The 19,127-nt window shown below is 46.9% G+C and overlaps 7 protein-coding genes across 7 annotated transcripts; 3 read left to right on the top strand and 4 right to left on the bottom strand.

Moving 5' to 3' along the window:
* Positions 1 to 235: 235 nt before the first annotated feature.
* Positions 236 to 586, top strand: N7509_009675 (ankyrin repeat domain-containing protein; the record flags this gene model as incomplete). Its single annotated transcript, XM_056634312.1, has 1 exon — positions 236 to 586. The coding sequence occupies one exon, from the start codon at positions 236 to 238 to the stop codon at positions 584 to 586; it is 351 nt and encodes a 116-aa protein (XP_056484932.1).
* Positions 587 to 945: 359 nt separating this feature from the next.
* On the bottom strand, positions 946 to 2,957 carry N7509_009676 (fungal specific transcription factor domain-containing protein; the record flags this gene model as incomplete). The annotated part of the gene is made up of 4 exons (XM_056634313.1): positions 946 to 1,786; positions 1,903 to 2,031; positions 2,095 to 2,738; positions 2,790 to 2,957. The coding sequence occupies 4 exons, from the start codon at positions 2,955 to 2,957 to the stop codon at positions 946 to 948; spliced, it is 1,782 nt and encodes a 593-aa protein (XP_056484933.1).
* Positions 2,958 to 3,765: 808 nt separating this feature from the next.
* Positions 3,766 to 5,293, top strand: N7509_009677 (uncharacterized protein; the record flags this gene model as incomplete). Its single annotated transcript, XM_056634314.1, has 3 exons — positions 3,766 to 3,878; positions 3,989 to 5,080; positions 5,134 to 5,293. 3 exons carry the CDS (start codon positions 3,766 to 3,768, stop codon positions 5,291 to 5,293), a joined length of 1,365 nt encoding a protein of 454 aa, XP_056484934.1.
* Positions 5,294 to 5,774: 481 nt separating this feature from the next.
* N7509_009678 (uncharacterized protein) lies at positions 5,775 to 6,961 on the bottom strand (the record flags this gene model as incomplete). The annotated part of the gene is made up of 3 exons (XM_056634315.1): positions 5,775 to 5,993; positions 6,047 to 6,837; positions 6,898 to 6,961. 3 exons carry the CDS (start codon positions 6,959 to 6,961, stop codon positions 5,775 to 5,777), a joined length of 1,074 nt encoding a protein of 357 aa, XP_056484935.1.
* A 417-nt stretch (positions 6,962 to 7,378) lies between these two features.
* Positions 7,379 to 9,331, top strand: N7509_009679 (cytochrome P450 monooxygenase GliC2; the record flags this gene model as incomplete). Its single annotated transcript, XM_056634316.1, has 7 exons — positions 7,379 to 7,546; positions 7,616 to 7,800; positions 7,855 to 8,470; positions 8,523 to 8,742; positions 8,802 to 8,866; positions 8,916 to 9,023; positions 9,083 to 9,331. The coding sequence occupies 7 exons, from the start codon at positions 7,379 to 7,381 to the stop codon at positions 9,329 to 9,331; spliced, it is 1,611 nt and encodes a 536-aa protein (XP_056484936.1).
* A 2,814-nt stretch (positions 9,332 to 12,145) lies between these two features.
* Positions 12,146 to 16,208, bottom strand: N7509_009680 (ABC transporter ATP-binding protein; the record flags this gene model as incomplete). The annotated part of the gene is made up of 6 exons (XM_056634317.1): positions 12,146 to 12,398; positions 12,461 to 12,576; positions 12,650 to 14,593; positions 14,650 to 15,204; positions 15,263 to 15,837; positions 15,884 to 16,208. 6 exons carry the CDS (start codon positions 16,206 to 16,208, stop codon positions 12,146 to 12,148), a joined length of 3,768 nt encoding a protein of 1,255 aa, XP_056484937.1.
* Positions 16,209 to 17,300: 1,092 nt separating this feature from the next.
* N7509_009681 (Terpenoid cyclases/protein prenyltransferase alpha-alpha toroid) lies at positions 17,301 to 18,527 on the bottom strand (the record flags this gene model as incomplete). Its single annotated transcript, XM_056634318.1, has 1 exon — positions 17,301 to 18,527. The coding sequence occupies one exon, from the start codon at positions 18,525 to 18,527 to the stop codon at positions 17,301 to 17,303; it is 1,227 nt and encodes a 408-aa protein (XP_056484938.1).
* Positions 18,528 to 19,127: the final 600 nt, after the last annotated feature.

A 19,127-nucleotide genomic window follows, 5' to 3' on the forward strand; every position in this document is an offset into this window, starting at 1 on the left:
CCAGACTGGCGATCGTTGACTGATCGCATTGGCCGTCGGCGAGTCCAGAACCGCCTCGCCCAGCGCGCATATCGTAGGTCTTCTCCAGGTTCTTTCTCTTGTGTATCTGCTCTCGCCCAAGGCGGGTGCAGACCGAGTGCTGAAGCAAGGAGGCTGACATTCTCCCAACTGATTAGGGCAGAGCACCAAAAGTCAATCTTCAAAGTTGGCTCAACTAGAGAGTGAGTTATCTGAAATGCAGAAGGAGATTCGTTATTCGGAGCCAATAAGCGACTGCGTGGACGGGATGCAGCTATCCGAAGACGACTGTTCTTCTGCCAACAAAACTGTCGAAAGCCCACCGCCTGCACCCACGTCTCTTATACACTTGGCGGTGGAGCAGGGCCATGTCGGTGTGTTGAGAGCTCTCTTGGATAACGATAATGAAAGACAAAATTTGAATGCCGTTGATGCCAGCAATCAGACTCCACTCCACAAGGCATTGGAGATTGGCCAGTTGGAGGTAGCACGGGTCCTCATTGAATATGGCGCACAGTTGGGGAACATTGTCGACAGCAACACTATATCACCCCTTTGCGTTGCTTAATACCCAGAGCAAAGAGAAGGGGGTAAAATTGGATTCGGATTTGGAGAGCGAGAGATGGAAGAAGGAAGTGGAAGACCGAACCAACGGAGTAGTGGGTCACCCTATCTCCCATCCCCCAACTGCAACAAACTTTCTTGCCTGCTAAATGTCAACCTTGGAAATCTTGTTGGGGAGGTAATTGAAACGGAGATGGTTTATTTTACAGGGCCTTCACGGTCTAATAGATAGTAGTAGGACAAATTCACGTTCACCATAGATGTTGACTACATAATGGAAAACGAACGCAATGGTAGTAGTTGAAACCGAGTCTTAACCTCAACCACCATCATTATAACAAAGAGAGAAGGTAAGACAAATATTTAAATCCTGTTCTCGAATCCGCCCCATAGGCCTCCAAGAGGCTCTGCGCTCAGAGTCCCATCGATCTCATCTAAAAGAGATGTCCACAGGTCCAAGTCCATCTCAGGAGCTGCATCGACAAACTCAGACCAAAGTTTATCAAGAGGTGATGGCGAAAATTCGTCACTGTGGCTTGATAGCGGGCTAGGCTCTGCCTTATATAGTATTACTGGGCTATCGACTGCTGTTGGAACCGAGCCTCCTGGCGTATGCTCTCTTGAAATCAAGGAGGATGGGTTGATGGTAGTGGGCGGAATGTTCTTGAGTTTGCGCTCTTTCAAAGTAGCTCGAAGCTTTTGCACTACCCTGTGAGTGCCGTCTACTTCTGACGCGGACTGCTCTAGTATGCGACAAGCCGCCATGACTTCTTGTTGTCTAGTTGTAGCATCCGGGCCAGTAGGATAGAGAGAGAAGTCACTGGCCAAAAGAACGGCCGCGTGAAAGACGTGTTGCATGATCGACCATAAACGACAAGGGTTTATGCTCACTAAAGGGCCTGCATCATCCATTAGGCGCCGCAACTCGAGTACCATGCGAGCAGAGCGTATCCCTGCCTCTCGTGAATATGCATATCGTTTGTTGACGGAACTTTCCAGATGGAAGCGCCGGTGCAGCCAACATAGGCGGGTGTGGGCCGAGAAGTGGAGGATCAGTCGCTGCCAAGAGATATATGAGTTCCCATGAGGTCCGAATTGAGTATCCTGAACTCCTCCTGGATGGATCTGGAAGAAAGACGGGAGATCCTGCAGGTATTCTTGAAACTTTGCATCCAAAGCCAAGACAATACCGTAATCAAGTTCACTAGAATCGAGCCCATTGAAAGGGAGCCGATTCACTGCTTCTTCGCATATTTCTGCCAATTTAATTCGAGCGATGGATGCCGACATTGTCGTGGGGACTGAGCATGACAGTCATACGGTGCACGGTCGGGGTCAAATTTCGCGGTAATCGCGCCATCATCCACATTGCTGGGATATTGCACGGCCATGTGTTTCTTCTGAAAAATATAAGTTCCTTCTTGAGGTCCACCGGAGAATGCAAGCAACCTAAGCCACATATTAATGTTCCATTGCTTGTCTCAAAAGCTGACGGAGAGAGAAATTGCATACCAATCAGAAGAGACCATGTGCCACCAGATTCGTCTTTGTACCTCAACTTCAATGCCATCGCATCCATTTAAACGTCGGTGCTCGCGACTCTTGGGGGTGTCTAAACAATGAATGCGCATTGCGCGTGCCATTAGAAGTCCCCGAGCACGTAGAAGGTGAACTTTATCAAGGAGGCCTTCTGCGTTGGTGTGAAGATAAGTGAGAGTACTTATTCCAGCCAGGGCGGCTGTGGAGGGTGGCAAGTCATAATCAAGAAGCCCCAAAGCCAGGTGACTATAGGCAACATGTAGATCCTTGGCTTCAGAAGGCGTGATGTAGAGCTTTTTCAGCAAGTCTGGGGTCCATATAAATGCGGCACTGGAGATAATGCTCAGTAGGAGCAGAAGAGTTCCTGCTTCAAGAGCTTTCTCCAACCTTAGACGATGATAACTTTCCTCCAATATAGCGCGTGTAGATGGCACATGGAGTATGCCAAAATTCGGATGTGTGGTGTCAAAAAAGTGATCAAACAAGTCACGAGTTTGATCAAGATTTGGAAGACAGCTGATTGCAAAGACAAGAGTAGCTGAGCTCTGGGCATGAGGATGCTGGCTGGAGCTCATGTAAATGAGTGCATTTCCAAATCCAGTTCCTGAGAGACGAGTCTGACGGCATCCAATTAGCTTAATGCACCTTGAAAACATGGCTATACATACCGCAGGAGTTGTGGAGGTCAAGGTGTTGGGCGAAGCAGTTGGACGATGTACTGCTGGATTAGATTTGCCGGTGTGCCGGAGTACAGCTTCCTCTAGAATTTCGATGCGTGTGAACAGCCCCGGGAGGTTGGTAGATTCATCGCGGCAAATTATTGGCTTTGTTTCCATGCTTTGTGTATTATTCAGACTCAGCAAGGCGATCGCACTTTGCTGAGCAGAAGAATGTGGCGTATTTCTCGCACGCCTTGTGTCAGCCTGTCCACCATAAACACAAGTCTTTCTCCGCTGTCGACAATTCGCACATGGTTTTCCACGGTCACAACGTAACTTCTTCGATCGGCATAGCTCACAAGATACCGGTCGACGAATTCTTTGGTGTACAAAGGTGGTTTGGAGGGGCTTTCTCTCCATGCTGGTGAATATTGAGTAGTCCAATGCTTCAAGAATTTCCTCCGCAAAGCAGAGACTTGCCAACTTAAATGAAAATCAACTATGTGACTCGATATGTGAGAATGATCTGCATCTGATTCTATGAGTCCACATACATACAAGTTGGGATTAGTGAGCCATTAGTCTTGAGTCTTGACCAACATAGCAGATGCAGGGGGAGTAAACTTGGTTGACGGCCGTCGGAGTGAGCGGGCCCGCTCGGCCGTCTTCGTGCGAGACCCGCATTGGACGCTAATTAGCAAAACTCTTGATTGATATTATTGGCTGTTTCAAAGAGGTCGACAAAATGCGGGGCTCTGCACTATTAAATTCTCCATTCACAGGCATGGAGTACAAGTACAGGGAAGTAGGAGTCATACTACTCCGTAGCTTAGTGTTAAGTCCGCGGACTTTGGGGACTTGCCCATTTGGGCCATGTGTTTCGTACGAGGAAGAATTCTTATAAACAACCATGAAATAACTCGTGGTCTACTAATGTTTCAGTGATTTCCTAAGAAATTTCCAAGAAATACTTCCATCGTCGCCAATGGCTCCAGTGAGCAAGACCGAGTTGGAACCGCCGAATGGGGGGTGGAAGGCCTGGCGGACTGTATTCGGCTCGTTTCTATTGCAGACCTCGTCCTATGGCTATGTCACAGCGTGAGCATCCCAGATCGTCTTGATCAATGAAACAAAGCCACATCCAAAACTCAGAAGCTTGAAAATATACTTTTATCATGGCTACAATTTCTAACTCTATTTGATGATAGGTGCGGTGTCTTCACTTTATACTACAAGCAGGTTATGCTACCAGAATACTCAGCCTCTCAGCTAGGTTGGATCGCCACCATCGCAGTCTTTCTCATTTTCGGTGTCGGTATCCCTATCGGCGCCCTTGTAGACCGCTACGGCACTCGTCCTGTGGTAGCTCCGTTCGTTGCCCTGGGAATCGTATCTCTTGGTCTTCTCAGTCTCTGCAAAACATACTGGCAGATTGTTCTTTGTCAAGGAGTCGCTTTTGGTCTAGCCTGCTCCGGTACAACTCTTCCCGCAGTTATTTGTGTTACTCAATGGTTTTCGACAAAACGCGGACTTGCTGTCGGCCTGGCAAGTTCTGGAAGCAGCTTCGGAGGTCTTATTTTCCCTATCATGGTTTCCCGCTTGATCAATAGCCACGGCTTCAAAACAGCAATTCACTGGTCTACACTCGTGGTCGGTGTTTGTATGATAGTTGGTCTGATCTGCTGTGAGGGACCATATCCTCCAAAGCGCTTGGCCGCCATGAAAGAAAAGGAATCAAGCGCCACTCCGTCTTTGGAGTCACCAAAAATAGATGAAAAGCCCGATGAGAGTGGTTTGGGTGTGTCGACCTCCATTGAAGCTTCAACCACCCCCAAGCCTGCCGATAAAGTTCTTGGAATGCGCCACAATCTCGTTCCATGGATAGCTTTCTGTGTCGGTGTCTTCTGCTGCACGTTCTCCCTCTTGGTTCCTTTCGACTATCTACCGATCATCGCCGCGGAGCAGGGTATGAAGCAAGATCTGGCCCAATATACACTCGCTATGATCAATGCCGGGTCCATGATTGGGCGCATTATACCAGGATTTGTATCCGATCATCTTGGTCAATTCAATGTCATGGCGCTGGTGACCACCCTTTCAGCCATTGCGCTCCTCGTGGTCTGGCTTCCAGTCTATTACTCCCCCACAGACGGTGGCATCATCTTCTTCTCTTTATTTTATGGATTTGTCTCTGGCGGATACACCAGCCTGTTATCACCTTGTGTTGTCGCGCTAGTCGATGGTCAGGTGGCTAATCTTGGTCTCAAATTTGGCATCGCATGCCTTTGTCTTGCATTCGGGTAAGTTATCAACCACCATGGTTCTGAAAATGGCATTGCTGATCAGTTTTTAGGGCGTTGGTTGGAATTCCTGTTAGTGGCGCAGTAGCCGACGATACTGGCAACTGGGGCGGACTAATCGGCCTATCCGGCGCTATGATGGCTCTCGGTGCCGTGAGCTTTATTGTTTCCCGTGTTCAAATGGGTGGATGGAACCCAATGAGCAAAGTATAAAGAACTTGAGTGGTGTGCAGAATCTCAACTCCAAACTAGACACAATCTCCATAGGAGTCTACATAAACCATTTATAATTGTGCTATCTATCTTTACCTATAGATCATGTGAATTAATTTTTGCGCAAATTAATTAAGACTTAAATGTTAAATTCATTAAAATGTGTTGCGTCACAAATGGTCGCAGCTTTACTAGTAATTGGTCGATTTCATCAGGAGGAAACAGCAGAATCTATTTTCACGGAAATCGAATTTCAACTATGCACCGTTTCAAATCTTAGGTGCAAATACGAAGCGTGGGTGCGTAATAAAATCGAAGACAGCACAGGTTTATACATGGCCAGCTGGCCTCATGAAACCATATCATCCGCGAACTAGTATAGCTATGACTGAATAGTAAATGATCACATAAAACTGGTGCCTACTAACTAATCAATCGATTATAACTGTGGGTTTGGACGTCTATCCAAGATTGAAATGTGTCATAGGGGATAGACACTCCAACGCCAATTGAACTCATCTAACTCTGTCCCTCTTTGTATTCCCGACAGCTTCTGTATTATCTCTTTACCTTGCACTGCACCTCCAAACTCGAATCGTTCGCCCGTAGAATCACGTAAAATCGAGCGGATTGGAACAGCAGTAGCCGCTGTACCGACCGCGAAGACTTCGGAAAATCGGCCAAGGGTGTTAAAAGGAATCTGAATGATATAATGTTAGATGCAAGCAGAGATCTTATATTTGGGGTAATTACCGCGCAGTGTTGTACCGTCCAACCGTCTTGCTTTGCGACACTGGTGAGAGACTCGCTCGTGATACTGCGGATAGCGTTCTGTGTGTCTGGCACGTAAATTGTTTTCGACGCCCCTTCCACACCAACGAAGCCACTTGTGCTGAACTCTTCAATTTGAGATCGCGTTTCGCTGTCCAGATGGAGCGTGAGACCAAATCCACGTTGTCGAGCGCGTGCCTGGTGCGGCCAAGCCGGCGCGTAATTGCCCCCTAGCTTGCCACTTCCCGTACCACGCGGTGCTGAACGGTCGAAGTCTTCCATGATGAGTGCATCGAGCGCATCTGTTCCATGGTATGCGCCACCAGGAATGACATATACGGCCAATACGGTCTTGTTAGATGGTGCCAGAGCAATCTGCGCACCAGAACCGAAAAGTACCGGTCGCAGATATAGAAAGCCGGCGCTATCAGCTGGAGGAACAAATTCTGCATTGCCCGCGACGGCTAGTCGCATGCACTCTAGAAATAGTTCGTCAGAGACTTTTGGCAGACAAACCATGTTTGCTGAGTGGCGCATTCGAGCTGCATGGGCTTCGGGGCGGAAAATGTGTAGGGTATTCTCCGCCGTGCGAAATGCTTTAAGCCCTTCGTATACCTGCTGTCCATAGTTGAGACCAGGAGCTAGTCCATGAACCTGAATATAAGGGCTGGCAATCAGCTCCGGAGAGCTCCATATTCCAGTCGATGCATCGTAGCTACACTCGACATGCCCGTTCACTTTTGGTGGGTCTGCAAGGCTGAGAGAAGACCAATCTATTTGCGCTATTAGATAAATATGGCAAAACGCGAGTCCCGCGCAATCGAAGCGCTTACCTATATCAGCCGGTGGGGGAAATTGTTTCTCAGTATTGCGACCATTTTCGGTAGGAATTGTCATTTTGTGCGTTGCCGAGCTATGTATGGTATTTGGAGAGGTGGTTGTTGAGTTTTCTTTTGGAAAAGAACACCTAAAGTATGCATCGAAACATCGGTGGTCGGATGGCCCCTTATGATTGGGCCCGAATTTGTCCATCATAAGCAGCAAGAGAAAGGGCTGATACTGTCCGATCTCTCTAATATTGTGGGCGATAAAACATCAAGAATCGTTTAGCTCCTCTCGAGTGGGCCGTTGTCTGACCCCTTGAATAGTGGCCGAGATTACCATTCGCTGCTATCGCAATTTACTAGCCGACGAGATTTGAATGCTAGAAACCGTTAGTATCTATTCAAGTAGCCTCAAAACATACATATCCGTTCAGATGCACCACTAGTAGTTCTTGGTTTCTATGATTCTGAGTCACTTCGAAAACTCGACATGGAGTCAAAGTTTCACGATCTATGGGCCGCGGGCCTTATTCCTGCGCATTTGAAAACTGGCCCAATCACAAACTATATTGCGCCACTTGGTAATTCGAATTTACTATTGGTTACTTCCGCAATAGGCCTTGCGATCGTCGCAATTTTCATTATTCGAACCCCAGTGGTATTAAGTACCATCTTCAATGTAAACTTCATATGTGGGTGTTGTGGTTCTTAGCTAATTCAAAACCAGACATTTCTTCATTACACAAACATTATCCGAAGTATCGACAACAAAGGCCTTCTGGATGGACCGACATTCTGCTATCCATTCGGCAACTCGAAGGAACGTTTATTCCAATCACGCAAGTACTCATTCGACTGGGCACAGCAGTATGGCAAGATCTATCGTATCTGGACAGGCTTGCATTCCGAAGTGTTGGTGATCCCGCCCCTTGATAACGGAAGTGTGCACTAAACCAAACTTCAAAGCGTGATCACAACCCCGGAAGATGTTGCCAAGTTTTACCAAGATGCCAATTCCCATAACAAGACTTTCCACCGTCGCAGCGGATGGGTTACCAACTCGGTGTTAGGCGAGGCTGTTGGTTTCGTCTCGGGTGATCGGTGGAGAGTTTTCCGAAAAATCCTCGATCCGCTTGTGTCGAATAGTGTTGCTGTCAAACACATCCCGCGTATCAACCGAGCCGGGTTGGAGTTTGTGGCTAATATTCCGAACGTCCGAATAGACAAAGGTGGTGCGAACGACCCACTCATTATCTCCGCCGCAAGAACATTTATGCCTTTCCCACTTCTTGAGACAAGCCGTGTCTTTTTTGGTGAGATGGAGGACACAGAGAAAGCCGAACTCCTCGAAATCGGAGGAATCTACTCCAATGCATTGCTTTTACTTTTTGAGAATGGTCCATTCCGACGCTGGCTTGGATACTGGATGCATACCCCAACTGAATACAAAGCAACAAAGAACTTTCTCAACCGTTGGGACTTATTTAATGGCAATATCGCTCAAGCAAGACATGATAAAAATGATCTGCCCATCACTCAACTCTGGAAGCACGTGCATCAAGGCACCATTACCCAGAAGGAGGTAGGATTACTGCTCCTTATTCTCAATACAAGCTAACTTTATCACAACATAGCTGATTCAAACCATCACCGAGATGACTTACACCAATCTAGATGTGACCTCCCATGTTATTACCACAACATGTCTCTTCCTTGCCGACAATCGTGCAACTCAGGATGCCCTTCTGGCCGAGATTGAGTTGCATCGGAACGACGTCGAGAAGTACCTTGGTCGAAAGGATACCCTCTTACATTATTCATTTTTGGAGGCAATGCGTCTGCAACCTGTTCTGCGTAAGCCTTTGTGTCTAAACTCCAACCACATTTTCGGAGATTAAGCTGACATCCAATAGCCTTTACCTTGCCTGAGGCGTCAATTAGCGACAAGGAGCTTGGCGGGTACCATATTCCCAAGCATGTAGGTGACTATATTCTAAATCTTATGATATTCAACTAACTTTAATCAGACCAGTGTGACTACCGACTCTTATGGGCTTAACATCCGGAACCCCTTCTGGGGACCCAACGCTACAGAATATCTGCCAATGAGATTCGAAACTATAAGCCCAATAGAGGTGTGTCTTTTGTCTCTCCTGTGCCAGAGAATTAGTAACTAATACTTTCGGATTTTCAGCTCATTCGAAATATGAATGCTTTTGGCTACGGTTCACGCAAGTGCCTCGGTCAGTATTTCGCAGATAAGCAACTACGGTCACTGGTGATGCATCTTTTCGACAAATATGATGTGTCTTGGCACAACCGCAGCCAGACAGATGCTGCATTTGATACTGACAAGAGTGCACACGTTGACGTTTTCAATGTGGAACTGTGTTTGACTCAGAGGGCGCGCACGGATTTCAAGGACTCCCATGCTGGTCTCTAATGCCCTGTTGTCCGAAAATCAATTCTACAAGCTAGCAAAACGCGAAATACGCAACTCGGGAACAACGAATTCTTCTTTCTCGAATAAAGCTGTTCATATAAATTCACAAATATATGCCTGATGATTCGCAACTTCCAAAGGTATCATTTGTTTCCTCCTTGGTGTAACGAACTGGTGTTGATACCGTTATCATGGATGCCTTACGCCTGTAGCATCTACCTGGACATCCACGCCTACGCCTGTATCTAACTTCCATCTAGCTTCCTCCTTCTCTCTCTTCTCGGGCTAATTAGGTACTTTCGTCGAGCTGCTACTACTTCCTTTGTCCGATGTATACTAATAATATAGATAAGTTAATGTATCTATCTACCTCCTTATTTGCTATATTGTAAACTAATTAAGGCGTTCTTTTCTAGACTTAAGGGTTTTGTTAAACGTAATTGATGCTGAGGAAACCCCAGATCAAATATTTGATTTCTTTCATGGCTGGTACATTGATTCGGTTGGAGCAATGGAGGAGAGTGCGAGAGGTCATTTTAGGCACGCAGGCCTGAGTATTGACGAGATAAAGTGTAGATGTTACGCACTTGAATTTGAACCAGATACCAATTAAAGATAATCACGAATGACCCGTCAAGGCCAGAGCTGGGTCTCACTGCGTCAATTTGAGATAATACATCATTCGCAGGTTTTCTGCTTTAGCAGCCTTGAATTTGACATGACTAAGAAAACGACATGCGTTAGTGCTACAGTACTAATTCTGTTCATTATGGCGATTCCTCTACTATGTCAAAAATCTGTTACAAAGATGTCATCAAGCTCTCTACAACTTATTCGAGTCACCGAGCACCTAAGCCGGGACACAAAAATACAAGCCCTAGTGGTGAAGTTAGCAAAATGGGAGGGGAGCTTAGGGACGTCGACCTACATTTGAAACCAGGGTTTCTTTAGTCTAGAAAACAAGCTTGTTAGCACGAACAAATCCAAGGACCTGAAGAATGGCTTACCCCTGTAGGACATTCGCAAACGGGAGTTCTAACACTGCCATTCCCATTTGTACTAGAAGAATATTTGCTCATCTTTCTCGAAGAGTTAGTTTTTGGTTCATGGTTGTGCTGAAATAAGAAAATCAAATTTGACGTACCGATCCAAGGCCAGCGCATTGCTCGAGAGCGCGTGCGCCCAGGGCTAGCGCCGCGAAAAAGGCGAGAGTTGTGAAAAGTTGCATTAGAAGGAATTTTTGGTCAACGTAGAGTGACCCGTGGACGGTGAATGTAGGGGATGAAAGAATCCTGCACACCGGCTTCTAGGCTGGATATGTTCTCTTTTATGCTAAAAGGAACTCAAACGTCACGTGTAGTTATGATTTAGCGCTGGCTTCTGGCATTCCTGCCCTTGGGGGGGGGTGGGTCGCAGTAAATTTAATAAGCTCGCAGATCTTCTGCAATATTTCACGCAAACTCCCAAATAAATGTACAGTGTCTGGCCTCCAGAGTGGAGCCACTGCACGCCACATTCAATTTATTGGCCCGGACCGCATATCCCCAGCAAAGATTTCTCTACCTTCTAACCCCTGGTTGTATGAGCCCTCAGCTGTTTTGGTTCTGTACATAAGTTACACTGGCTTGCTAATGCGCGCTGAACGGGCTCCAATCTGCGGGCCGGACACTATATAGATATGGCGCTAAATTGCCACTGGCCATCCGCATTTTCTTCGGTATCCTCACACTACTAGATACATAGATGTAGACATGGATGCCTAAGTGGATGCCGCAGGCGTAAGGCATCCCCGAATGGTAACAACACCAGTTCCTTACATCTAGCTGCGTGTCTTTATTATCGAGAATTCTGTTTATCACAGATAATTTACCTCTCTTCTCCCCGTTCTGCGGTGGATAGAAGAGAGTAAAACAGTGGTGATCACGACAATGTATATGATTTGTCCAGGGTTTGTCCAGCTTCAGCAAAACCCGGGTTAGGACCAGAAGATGGCAAACGTAAAAGTGGAGGCGGTTTGCAATGGTACAATTAGGAAGAACGACGGGTTTAACTGAGGGGCTACGTTATCTGTCAGGGGCCAGGGCGTTCAGGAAGAAACCCGAAGGTTGAAAAGTATGGCGGAAAGGATCAATCCAACCAACGAAGAAAGAAAAAACAAAAAACATACAACAGCAGGGATTCGCATGTGGTCACCCACCATACTACTAACCTGCCGGCGTGTGGCTTAAGTACGGCTGAGCGGACGGGAAGCCCTGTTCTCCACACCCTATGGTCGTATGTAATATATACAGCGGGAAAGAGGAATATATAGTAACCAGAAATATCTGAGCGTTGTTCTAGGGTTGCGAAACTTGGGTGATCTAGGTGAGAATATTCTAGATGGGGCGAGACAGGATATGAGAGAGCACTATTTGCCACCTAGTGATCGCATGGACCCTTTGGTGCGTGTGATTTAAGTACAGTTGAGTGGATGGAAAGCCCTGTTCTCGACACCCTACAGTCAATATGTGTTAAAATAAAGGAAAGTATGTAGCAACGATTGTGCGATTGTGTTGTATTGGTGGGAAATGGCGCTAGATTCTTTTTGAATGCTTAGCCCTGGCAGCGTCTAGATGTTACGGATTGTGCTATAATTATGAGGGAGCTGCAACCTACTTATTTTTTGCTACCCCATTTACCGTATTCTTTCTCCTTCATTCCATTTGTTGCTCTCAGATCCGATTATTAAAATATTCGATGAGATCGACTTTGCCGATGCAGGAAGTACCTCATGACTGGAGGAATCCTTAACTAATGGCCTAGATAATAACACATTCAGGTTGTCCCGCCCAGTTGCTGCAACCTAGCCATTTGCCAATACCTGCCTTCCATTCCCATTAGGCCCTCATGGGTGCCCCTTTCAATAATCCTGCCACAGTCAACTACAAGTATTTCATCAGCATCGACGATGGTATTCAGTCGATGGGTTATGGCGATTATAGTGCGATATCTCATCATGTCTTTTATAGCCTTTTGGACGATCTGTTCTGACGCAACATCAAGTGCAGAAGTAGCTTCATCAAGCAAACTTCAAATCACAACAAAGTCTTAGCATCAAGAATCTTGTGAACAAAAACCTGTGTAACTTACAGAATATTTGGCCGTAGCAGAAGAGCCTTTGCAATAGCCATGCGTTGGCGTTGTCCGCCCGAGAGTGTTGAACCGTTTCCGGTTACTAAAGTACTCAATCCTTGCGGAAGAGACATCTGAGAGCATGGTAAATTTTCGAGTCCACGTAATAATTCTAAGAGTATTTAGAATCGAAAGAAAAAATCTTACCAGGAAATCCTTCAGACCAACGGCCTTCAGAATTGAATAAATCTCATCGTCCGAGAAGAAATGCCCTCCACTCTGAAGGCAATCTCGCAGATCGTTTCCAATCAAACATGGGTTCTGATCAACGAGTGAATAGTAACTACGATAACTGTCGAGGGAGTACCGGTCTATTGGCGTATTGCTAAGCGTTACTTGGCCACTTTCGTAAGTGTAAAATCGCTCGATCAGGTTTATCACAGAACTCTTCCCACTGCCCGTGCACCCTACAACAGCAACAAAGGACCCTGCGGGAGCTTTGAAACTGAAATTATCCAGCACGAGTTGATCTGGCTGCTTTGGATATTTGAAGCTCACTTGATGGAAAGCAAGCTCTTGCGTTGTTTTTGGCAAAGGTAGTGGCATACCACTTGCCGGTATTTCAGAGCGATGGGTGGCTTGAGCTTCCATCAAAATATTGACTCTTTGAGCAGAAGAATGTGCACCAGCGATGTCTGGAGCACGCGAAAGGAGGGTGGCTGCTGACTGTGTTCCCCACACCGTAGCCGCAAAGCAGATAAAGAATTGTTGAATGGTGTACTCCCCAGTGGCGATGAGGTGAGTACCTCCGAACCAAAATACGAATGCTATGCTGAAGATGCGCAACGATGTCGTGCATGCGTACATGGCAGCCGAGATAGCCCAGTATCTACTTTGGCTGTCCTGTTCAATTGCCCCTTGGAAGGATTCCATGACTGACTGATGAAGGCCAAAGACTGTTACTGTCCGAATTGCAGTGAGGGCTTCGTGAGCAATAGCCACGGCGCGAATATCTCGCCTCACAAAATTCTCAACTTTTGTGACAATATGGTATTGGAGAAAACCAGAAGCTGCAACTAGTGGAACGGTAGCAGTTGCAGCAAGGCCAATTTTCCAACCAAACAAGCATCCAATAAGGACACCTGTAAGAAGCATCGTGGTACTTTCCGTCACGAGACCAAGAGAGGTTCCTGATACGCCCACCACTTTGGCAGTGTCCGAGGACAATATGCTTACCAATGCCCCAGTCGAATGTTCATCCTCTTCGAAGAACGGGAGGTTTTTCGAAAGCAGTGCATTGAACAGCTCAGACCGGGCCCGGAAGCTAAGTTTAGAGGCTGAGACTGCGAAGCAGAACCCCCGAAGACAGTATATCGAGAGCACAATGAAGCCATGGACCAAGTAAATCTTTGCCCAGAAGTTAGGGCTATGGCCACCCGTGCTTAAAGAGGGGTTCACGAGCGACATTATGCCGCCCCCGAAGAATATAGCTTGTATGGGGTACGTTGCACCAGCAAGTACACTGAGAAAAATCCCTGTCGAGGTAAAGAGTATTTCTGGGTAGTTCAAGGCCCAGATCCTACTGATACTGCTTCCAAGTTGGACCACCGATGGAATCCCGTCGGCGCCAGCCACATTGTCAATGCTAACAGAGGCTTCTTTTTGGGACTTCTTGCCTTGTGTAACTTCCACAGATGTACCTATCTGCTCTCGCTCCACATATCCAAGCTCTTGTTGCTGTATAAGAGCCTGGTACAGTGGGTAATTTTGCATCAACTGAGTATCACTTCCTTGATTCAGGATTTTACCACCTTGCATGATGATTATACTGTCTGCATTTCTTATAGTCGAGAGGCGATGAGCTATTATGATTGTGGTTCGCCCGGATGTAGCTGATTCAAGTGCTTTATGAACGTCATGCTCACATTGGCTATCAAGCGCAGACGTGGCTTCGTCCAACAGCATAATCGCTGGTTTGGATACAACTGCGCGTGCAATTGCAAGGCGTTGTCTCTGACCGCCCGACAGTCTTGATCCGTTTGCTCCGATAACTGTGGCATAGCCTTGAGGCATATTGGTAATGCATGAATGAATGCACGCAATTTTAGCTGCTTCTACCACTAGTTGTTGAATGCTCTTCTCGTCGAGCGCCTTTTCGCCACGTCAGTTAGTATTTCTCCATAGCCGACGGTCTTTTCGTAGCATACCTCTTGAGCATTTTGTGAGAGCCCATTGGCAATGTTGGAATGGATTGTTGTATTGAATAAAGTGACGTCTTGACTGACGTAGCCAATCTGAGATCTGAGCCAGATCACGTCCATTTCTTCAATTGGATTATTCCCGATCATAATTCTTCCAGTGGAAGGATAATAAAGTTGCTCAATCAAAGCAAATATCGTCGATTTCCCTGATCCAGAGGGTCCGATCAAAGCAACAGTACCTCCTGCGGGCACTTCAAAGCTGACATTGTCGAGTACCAGATGTTCAGAACGCGAAGGATAAGCAAAACTTACTTCATCGAAGCGAATTGCTCCGGTGGCTAGATCAGGCTGTAAACATTTATCTTTTGAAGGTCTCACGTCCGGCACTCCTCTGACAACAGAGAATACCCGGCATGCTGCTCCGTTGGCATTTGTGATGCTTACAACAAAGGGCAAAGCTTGACACAGCATAGCACCAGCAACCGTTGTTGCATAAAGGACAGTCAAAACCTCTGAAATGGTGCACTGACCCAAACCTATTAATCGCTCTGCTTGCCAGATCTATAAGGTTCATCAGATGCAATCAATGACCGCGGCCCCACAGACAAGGTGAACATACCCCGAGTCCATTACTCCAGTGCAGGATAGTGAACGAACCCGCGACCACAACCCCAAAGATTAGCCGCTCTTGGTAATCCAATTTTGATGGATATTCCAGATTTGTGCAGTACTTTCGGGCATACCGGTCTTGACTGCGATATGCGATCACGTTTCTCATAGCTCCGAGAACCTCTTGAGCTAAATCATTCGCTCTGGCACTATGATTGGCCCCCTTTCTCTGAATCTTGCTCAACCAGAATCCCATAAATCCGACGAGAGTGACGAGCGATATTGGCTGACTGACCAAGATAGACGCGAATCGCCGGTTGGTAATAAAAGCACAGGCTAGGGCGATTGCGGTCCCAGAAACCCCGGAAATAATGTCGCTCGCTTTCTGGGAGATACCATCTTGTATCAACTTCATGTCTTGATCAAGATGCGAGATCAACTGTCCCGTTCCAGCATAGTCAAAGTATGCCATATTCTGGTGCATGACTGAGTCCAGCAGGTCTCGTTGCAGCTGACGCGTGAGTTGCTCCCCGACGGCGTTGAAGCCCCATGTGCTGAGCAAAGTCGTGATAAAAGATCCGATCGCTGGGCCATGGTTAGCTTATTTCAAATTTTTAAGGGAGAAACCCACCAATTAACACCAGTATGACTGCCAAATGTTGAGTTTTGTGAATAGAATACTCCGGAGACTTATTGTCTCCATTAATGAATCCATCTGCCAATGCCCCAAAGACCACGGTGACCAGGGGCATTGCCGCACCACTCAAGATTGCGCATAGCGCTGAGCCAACAAGCGTACATATTTGCAGTGCCGTCGCGTGTCCAAAGACGGATAAAAGATTGGCTGTGTTCGGCCCGGGCTCGTCATGAGCGATAGGGCTTACCTCCCTGTTAGCGCTAGACCCATCAATCGGCTCGATTTCTTGGAGAAGAATATTCTCTGCTGATGCAGACATGACTGAACCAACTGTATTACATGAGCTGAGGTTCTAATTCACGTCACGTCCGGTCGCGTCCGGCCAATATTCGGTTGAATGGGCATTGACAAAGGGTGCATTCCTCGGCGTGCAGATCCTAGCATATACTAGGTATCGATGGATCGGCCATGTTTTGGTGTCTCCGCGACGCACGGCTAAGAATATTGAATGAATTGATTGATTTGACTCGTCAGGCTGAATGCTGGAGTCATCGGCCGATCGGCATCCTGGCTTTCTTGCCTGGTGTCCAATGTGGCGTCTTCACTCCGGCCCCATTCACTATTAACTAGCCCCGGTCCCAACTCGGATAACCACACGCAAGGGGCTAATTGGCCATGGCGTTGTTGGTCTTGCTCTTCTATTGTATCAATGTGAGGTGAGAGGGGCAAAAAGGCTCGGTGCTCGTCTACCGGCGAAATAAAAAGAAGAGAATCTTGCTGGTGCAGGGGCGAAGAAGGGGGGGGGGATTTGAATTAGAACTCCAATTATCCTATGTATCGTCGTCTTTCGGCAACCAGGCTCAATTAGATATCGAATCGGCTAAGGTTAGAATGATGGCTTTTTTCAATTTAACTGGTGTAAGATGGGAATGCTCGCTGGCAGTCTGTGTTGGCAGACGGGTCGATTGCAAGAGGACAAAACCACCACACTCGCAGAGTGCAGGAGAGTCCTAGACAAAGCGAGAAGCTATAGAGAAGCGATAGAACGAACAACAGAACCGTTCATAAGCAGTATCTCGATACCGCAACCTCATCAGCCTCAGTAGAGCATTTCATAAGGGGGAACATCGCATATTGTTATTGATCCTATGGAACAAACGCTACTTATTCTTCCGAATCTAAATGGCTGCCTTGTTACTAAGGCCCCAATCACCTGATTCCGATGTTGAGAGCGGAATCTCCCATTACACTGGATATTGAGCATAGACCAATACTATATGCATCCCCTCTTTCTTTGCCAAGACTCGACAAGCCAGGCATACATATACCATGGCCTAACGAGTGGCATCCTTCAATCGCAATTGGCGTCAGAATACTCGGGATAATCGAACAGCGCGGCAACATTAAGCTCTCAGTTTTTCGTGATGCTAGTTAATTCGCTCTCAATTTTCGGGTCGCTCTTCTCATAAACACTCATCAATTGTTGGTGAATATCTTGCCATGCCCCGACTCGGGTTTTGAAAAGAAGCCACCAGTCGCCGGCAGCATCCTTACCGAGAATTCGGACCACATTTCTAGTTGGATAGCTTCGACAATGTTCAATGTCGTTGATATAGGAGGGTTGACCAGGTGCATGCGCTCTATTAGACATAGGCACACCTGACTTGATCACAGCGCCAGAAAAGTCCGCATTGAAATTGCCTGACATCTGTTGGTTTGTACACGCCATGAAGAAATTGTTTGTACGGCCGATGACTGGCGCAGTCCTCTTGTATGAATCTCTTTGAATAGCCGTCATGGCCTGAACTTGTTCCCGAGTCCTGTGCTTCATGAGTGCGTGGCGGTTTTCAGATGCGGTGTATGATAGACTTTCATCACGAAGCACCTTTCCTGAAGAGAGAAGTGTGTAGGAGTAGAAAAATGAATTCCCAATGAAGCCTCTCCCGTCTTGGGGGAACCACTCTGGGAAAAGGCGCCATATGTTGAAGACGTTCATTAACATAATAGGCCGTTCTGGAGAAGGCTTCAGTGCTCTTATCATAGTCCTCATCCACCATGAGATGACTATGTCTCCCTCGCTTAGGAAGGGAGGCTCTTTTGATTTAGGGACAGCTTGAGCCAGGTCATGTCGGGCTATTTCCGTCATCTTGGACACATAGTGTCCTGGGACTCGAATAGTATGGTCCACTTCATCCTGTGAGAATAGTAACTCCACCATGTATCGAATTCCAAACAAGAGAAGATTGAGACCACTCAATACGAGCCCAAAATGATGGTACTCCTCTTTCAGCTGGTTCTGTCCCAGCGTATGAAGAGGATCGCGTTCGAATGGTACCATGGGCGGTATTTCGTCTTCACAACCTCTAAGTACCGCACTCCATGCACTCCAGAAAGACGATCGAGAAATCGCGTCGAAAAGGGTGTGGACGTAGCTTGTTGTTATTAGGGTAGTATCGCGGAAAGAAACGACATGGATATGAAGTTGTGGGCGATCCGAATAAATCCAGTCGGCAAGCTCTTTAGGACTCTCCGCATGACACACCAACGGTTCGAAAAATCTGCCGGGGGGGGAAAGGAATGATTGATCGTATTCTTGACTCGGCAATTTAGAACCAATCTCATGTTCAGTGATATCCATGTCGTAGTCCGCTTTCGTGAAGATAAAGGCGGGACGTGCCTTTGTGAAGCTTGCGGGTATGTGATATTCCAACCTGTTATAACTCTGAGAATGTGTCATTAAACCGTCCAAAATGCCAGGTCGAGAGATGTTTTACCCTCAGTCTCAAGCGAGCACCTAGCTGTCCCCAATCCCCGATTTCCATCAAGCGATTCAAGGCTGACTCAAGCTTTGATACATCGAGAACATCGTCGATGCGAAAGGTGTAGTCGTGGCAGATACATCTGAGATACTCCAGATCATCCCAATACCTCAGTGGAATTACCCGGTCGGTCGGTACTTTTGCTGGTTGCCTTCGACCGAAAATTGAAGAAAGCATTTTCGCGACGTTGATTAGGGATTTTTCAGTGTTATTGGAAATCTGCAAGTGTTCCTAGTTCAATGCGACTGAATGATAATCATAGAGTATGTACGCCTGTTGATAATTTGTAGAAGCGGTGCTTCAGCGAGTTCAATCATTGATCAATAATATTATTGTTTCATGCTAACAGAAACCAGCTTGCCACGGAATCCGTGTTGATACATCAGTCCGCCTGTGATGCAAGGCCTGAACGCCATGCA

The sequence above is a fragment of the Penicillium cosmopolitanum genome, assembly GCF_028827165.1.
Source record: "Penicillium cosmopolitanum strain IBT 29677 chromosome Unknown utg000009l:1.0-9042332.0:1.0-9050551.0, whole genome shotgun sequence".
Classification (NCBI taxonomy): Eukaryota; Fungi; Ascomycota; class Eurotiomycetes; order Eurotiales; family Aspergillaceae; genus Penicillium; species Penicillium cosmopolitanum.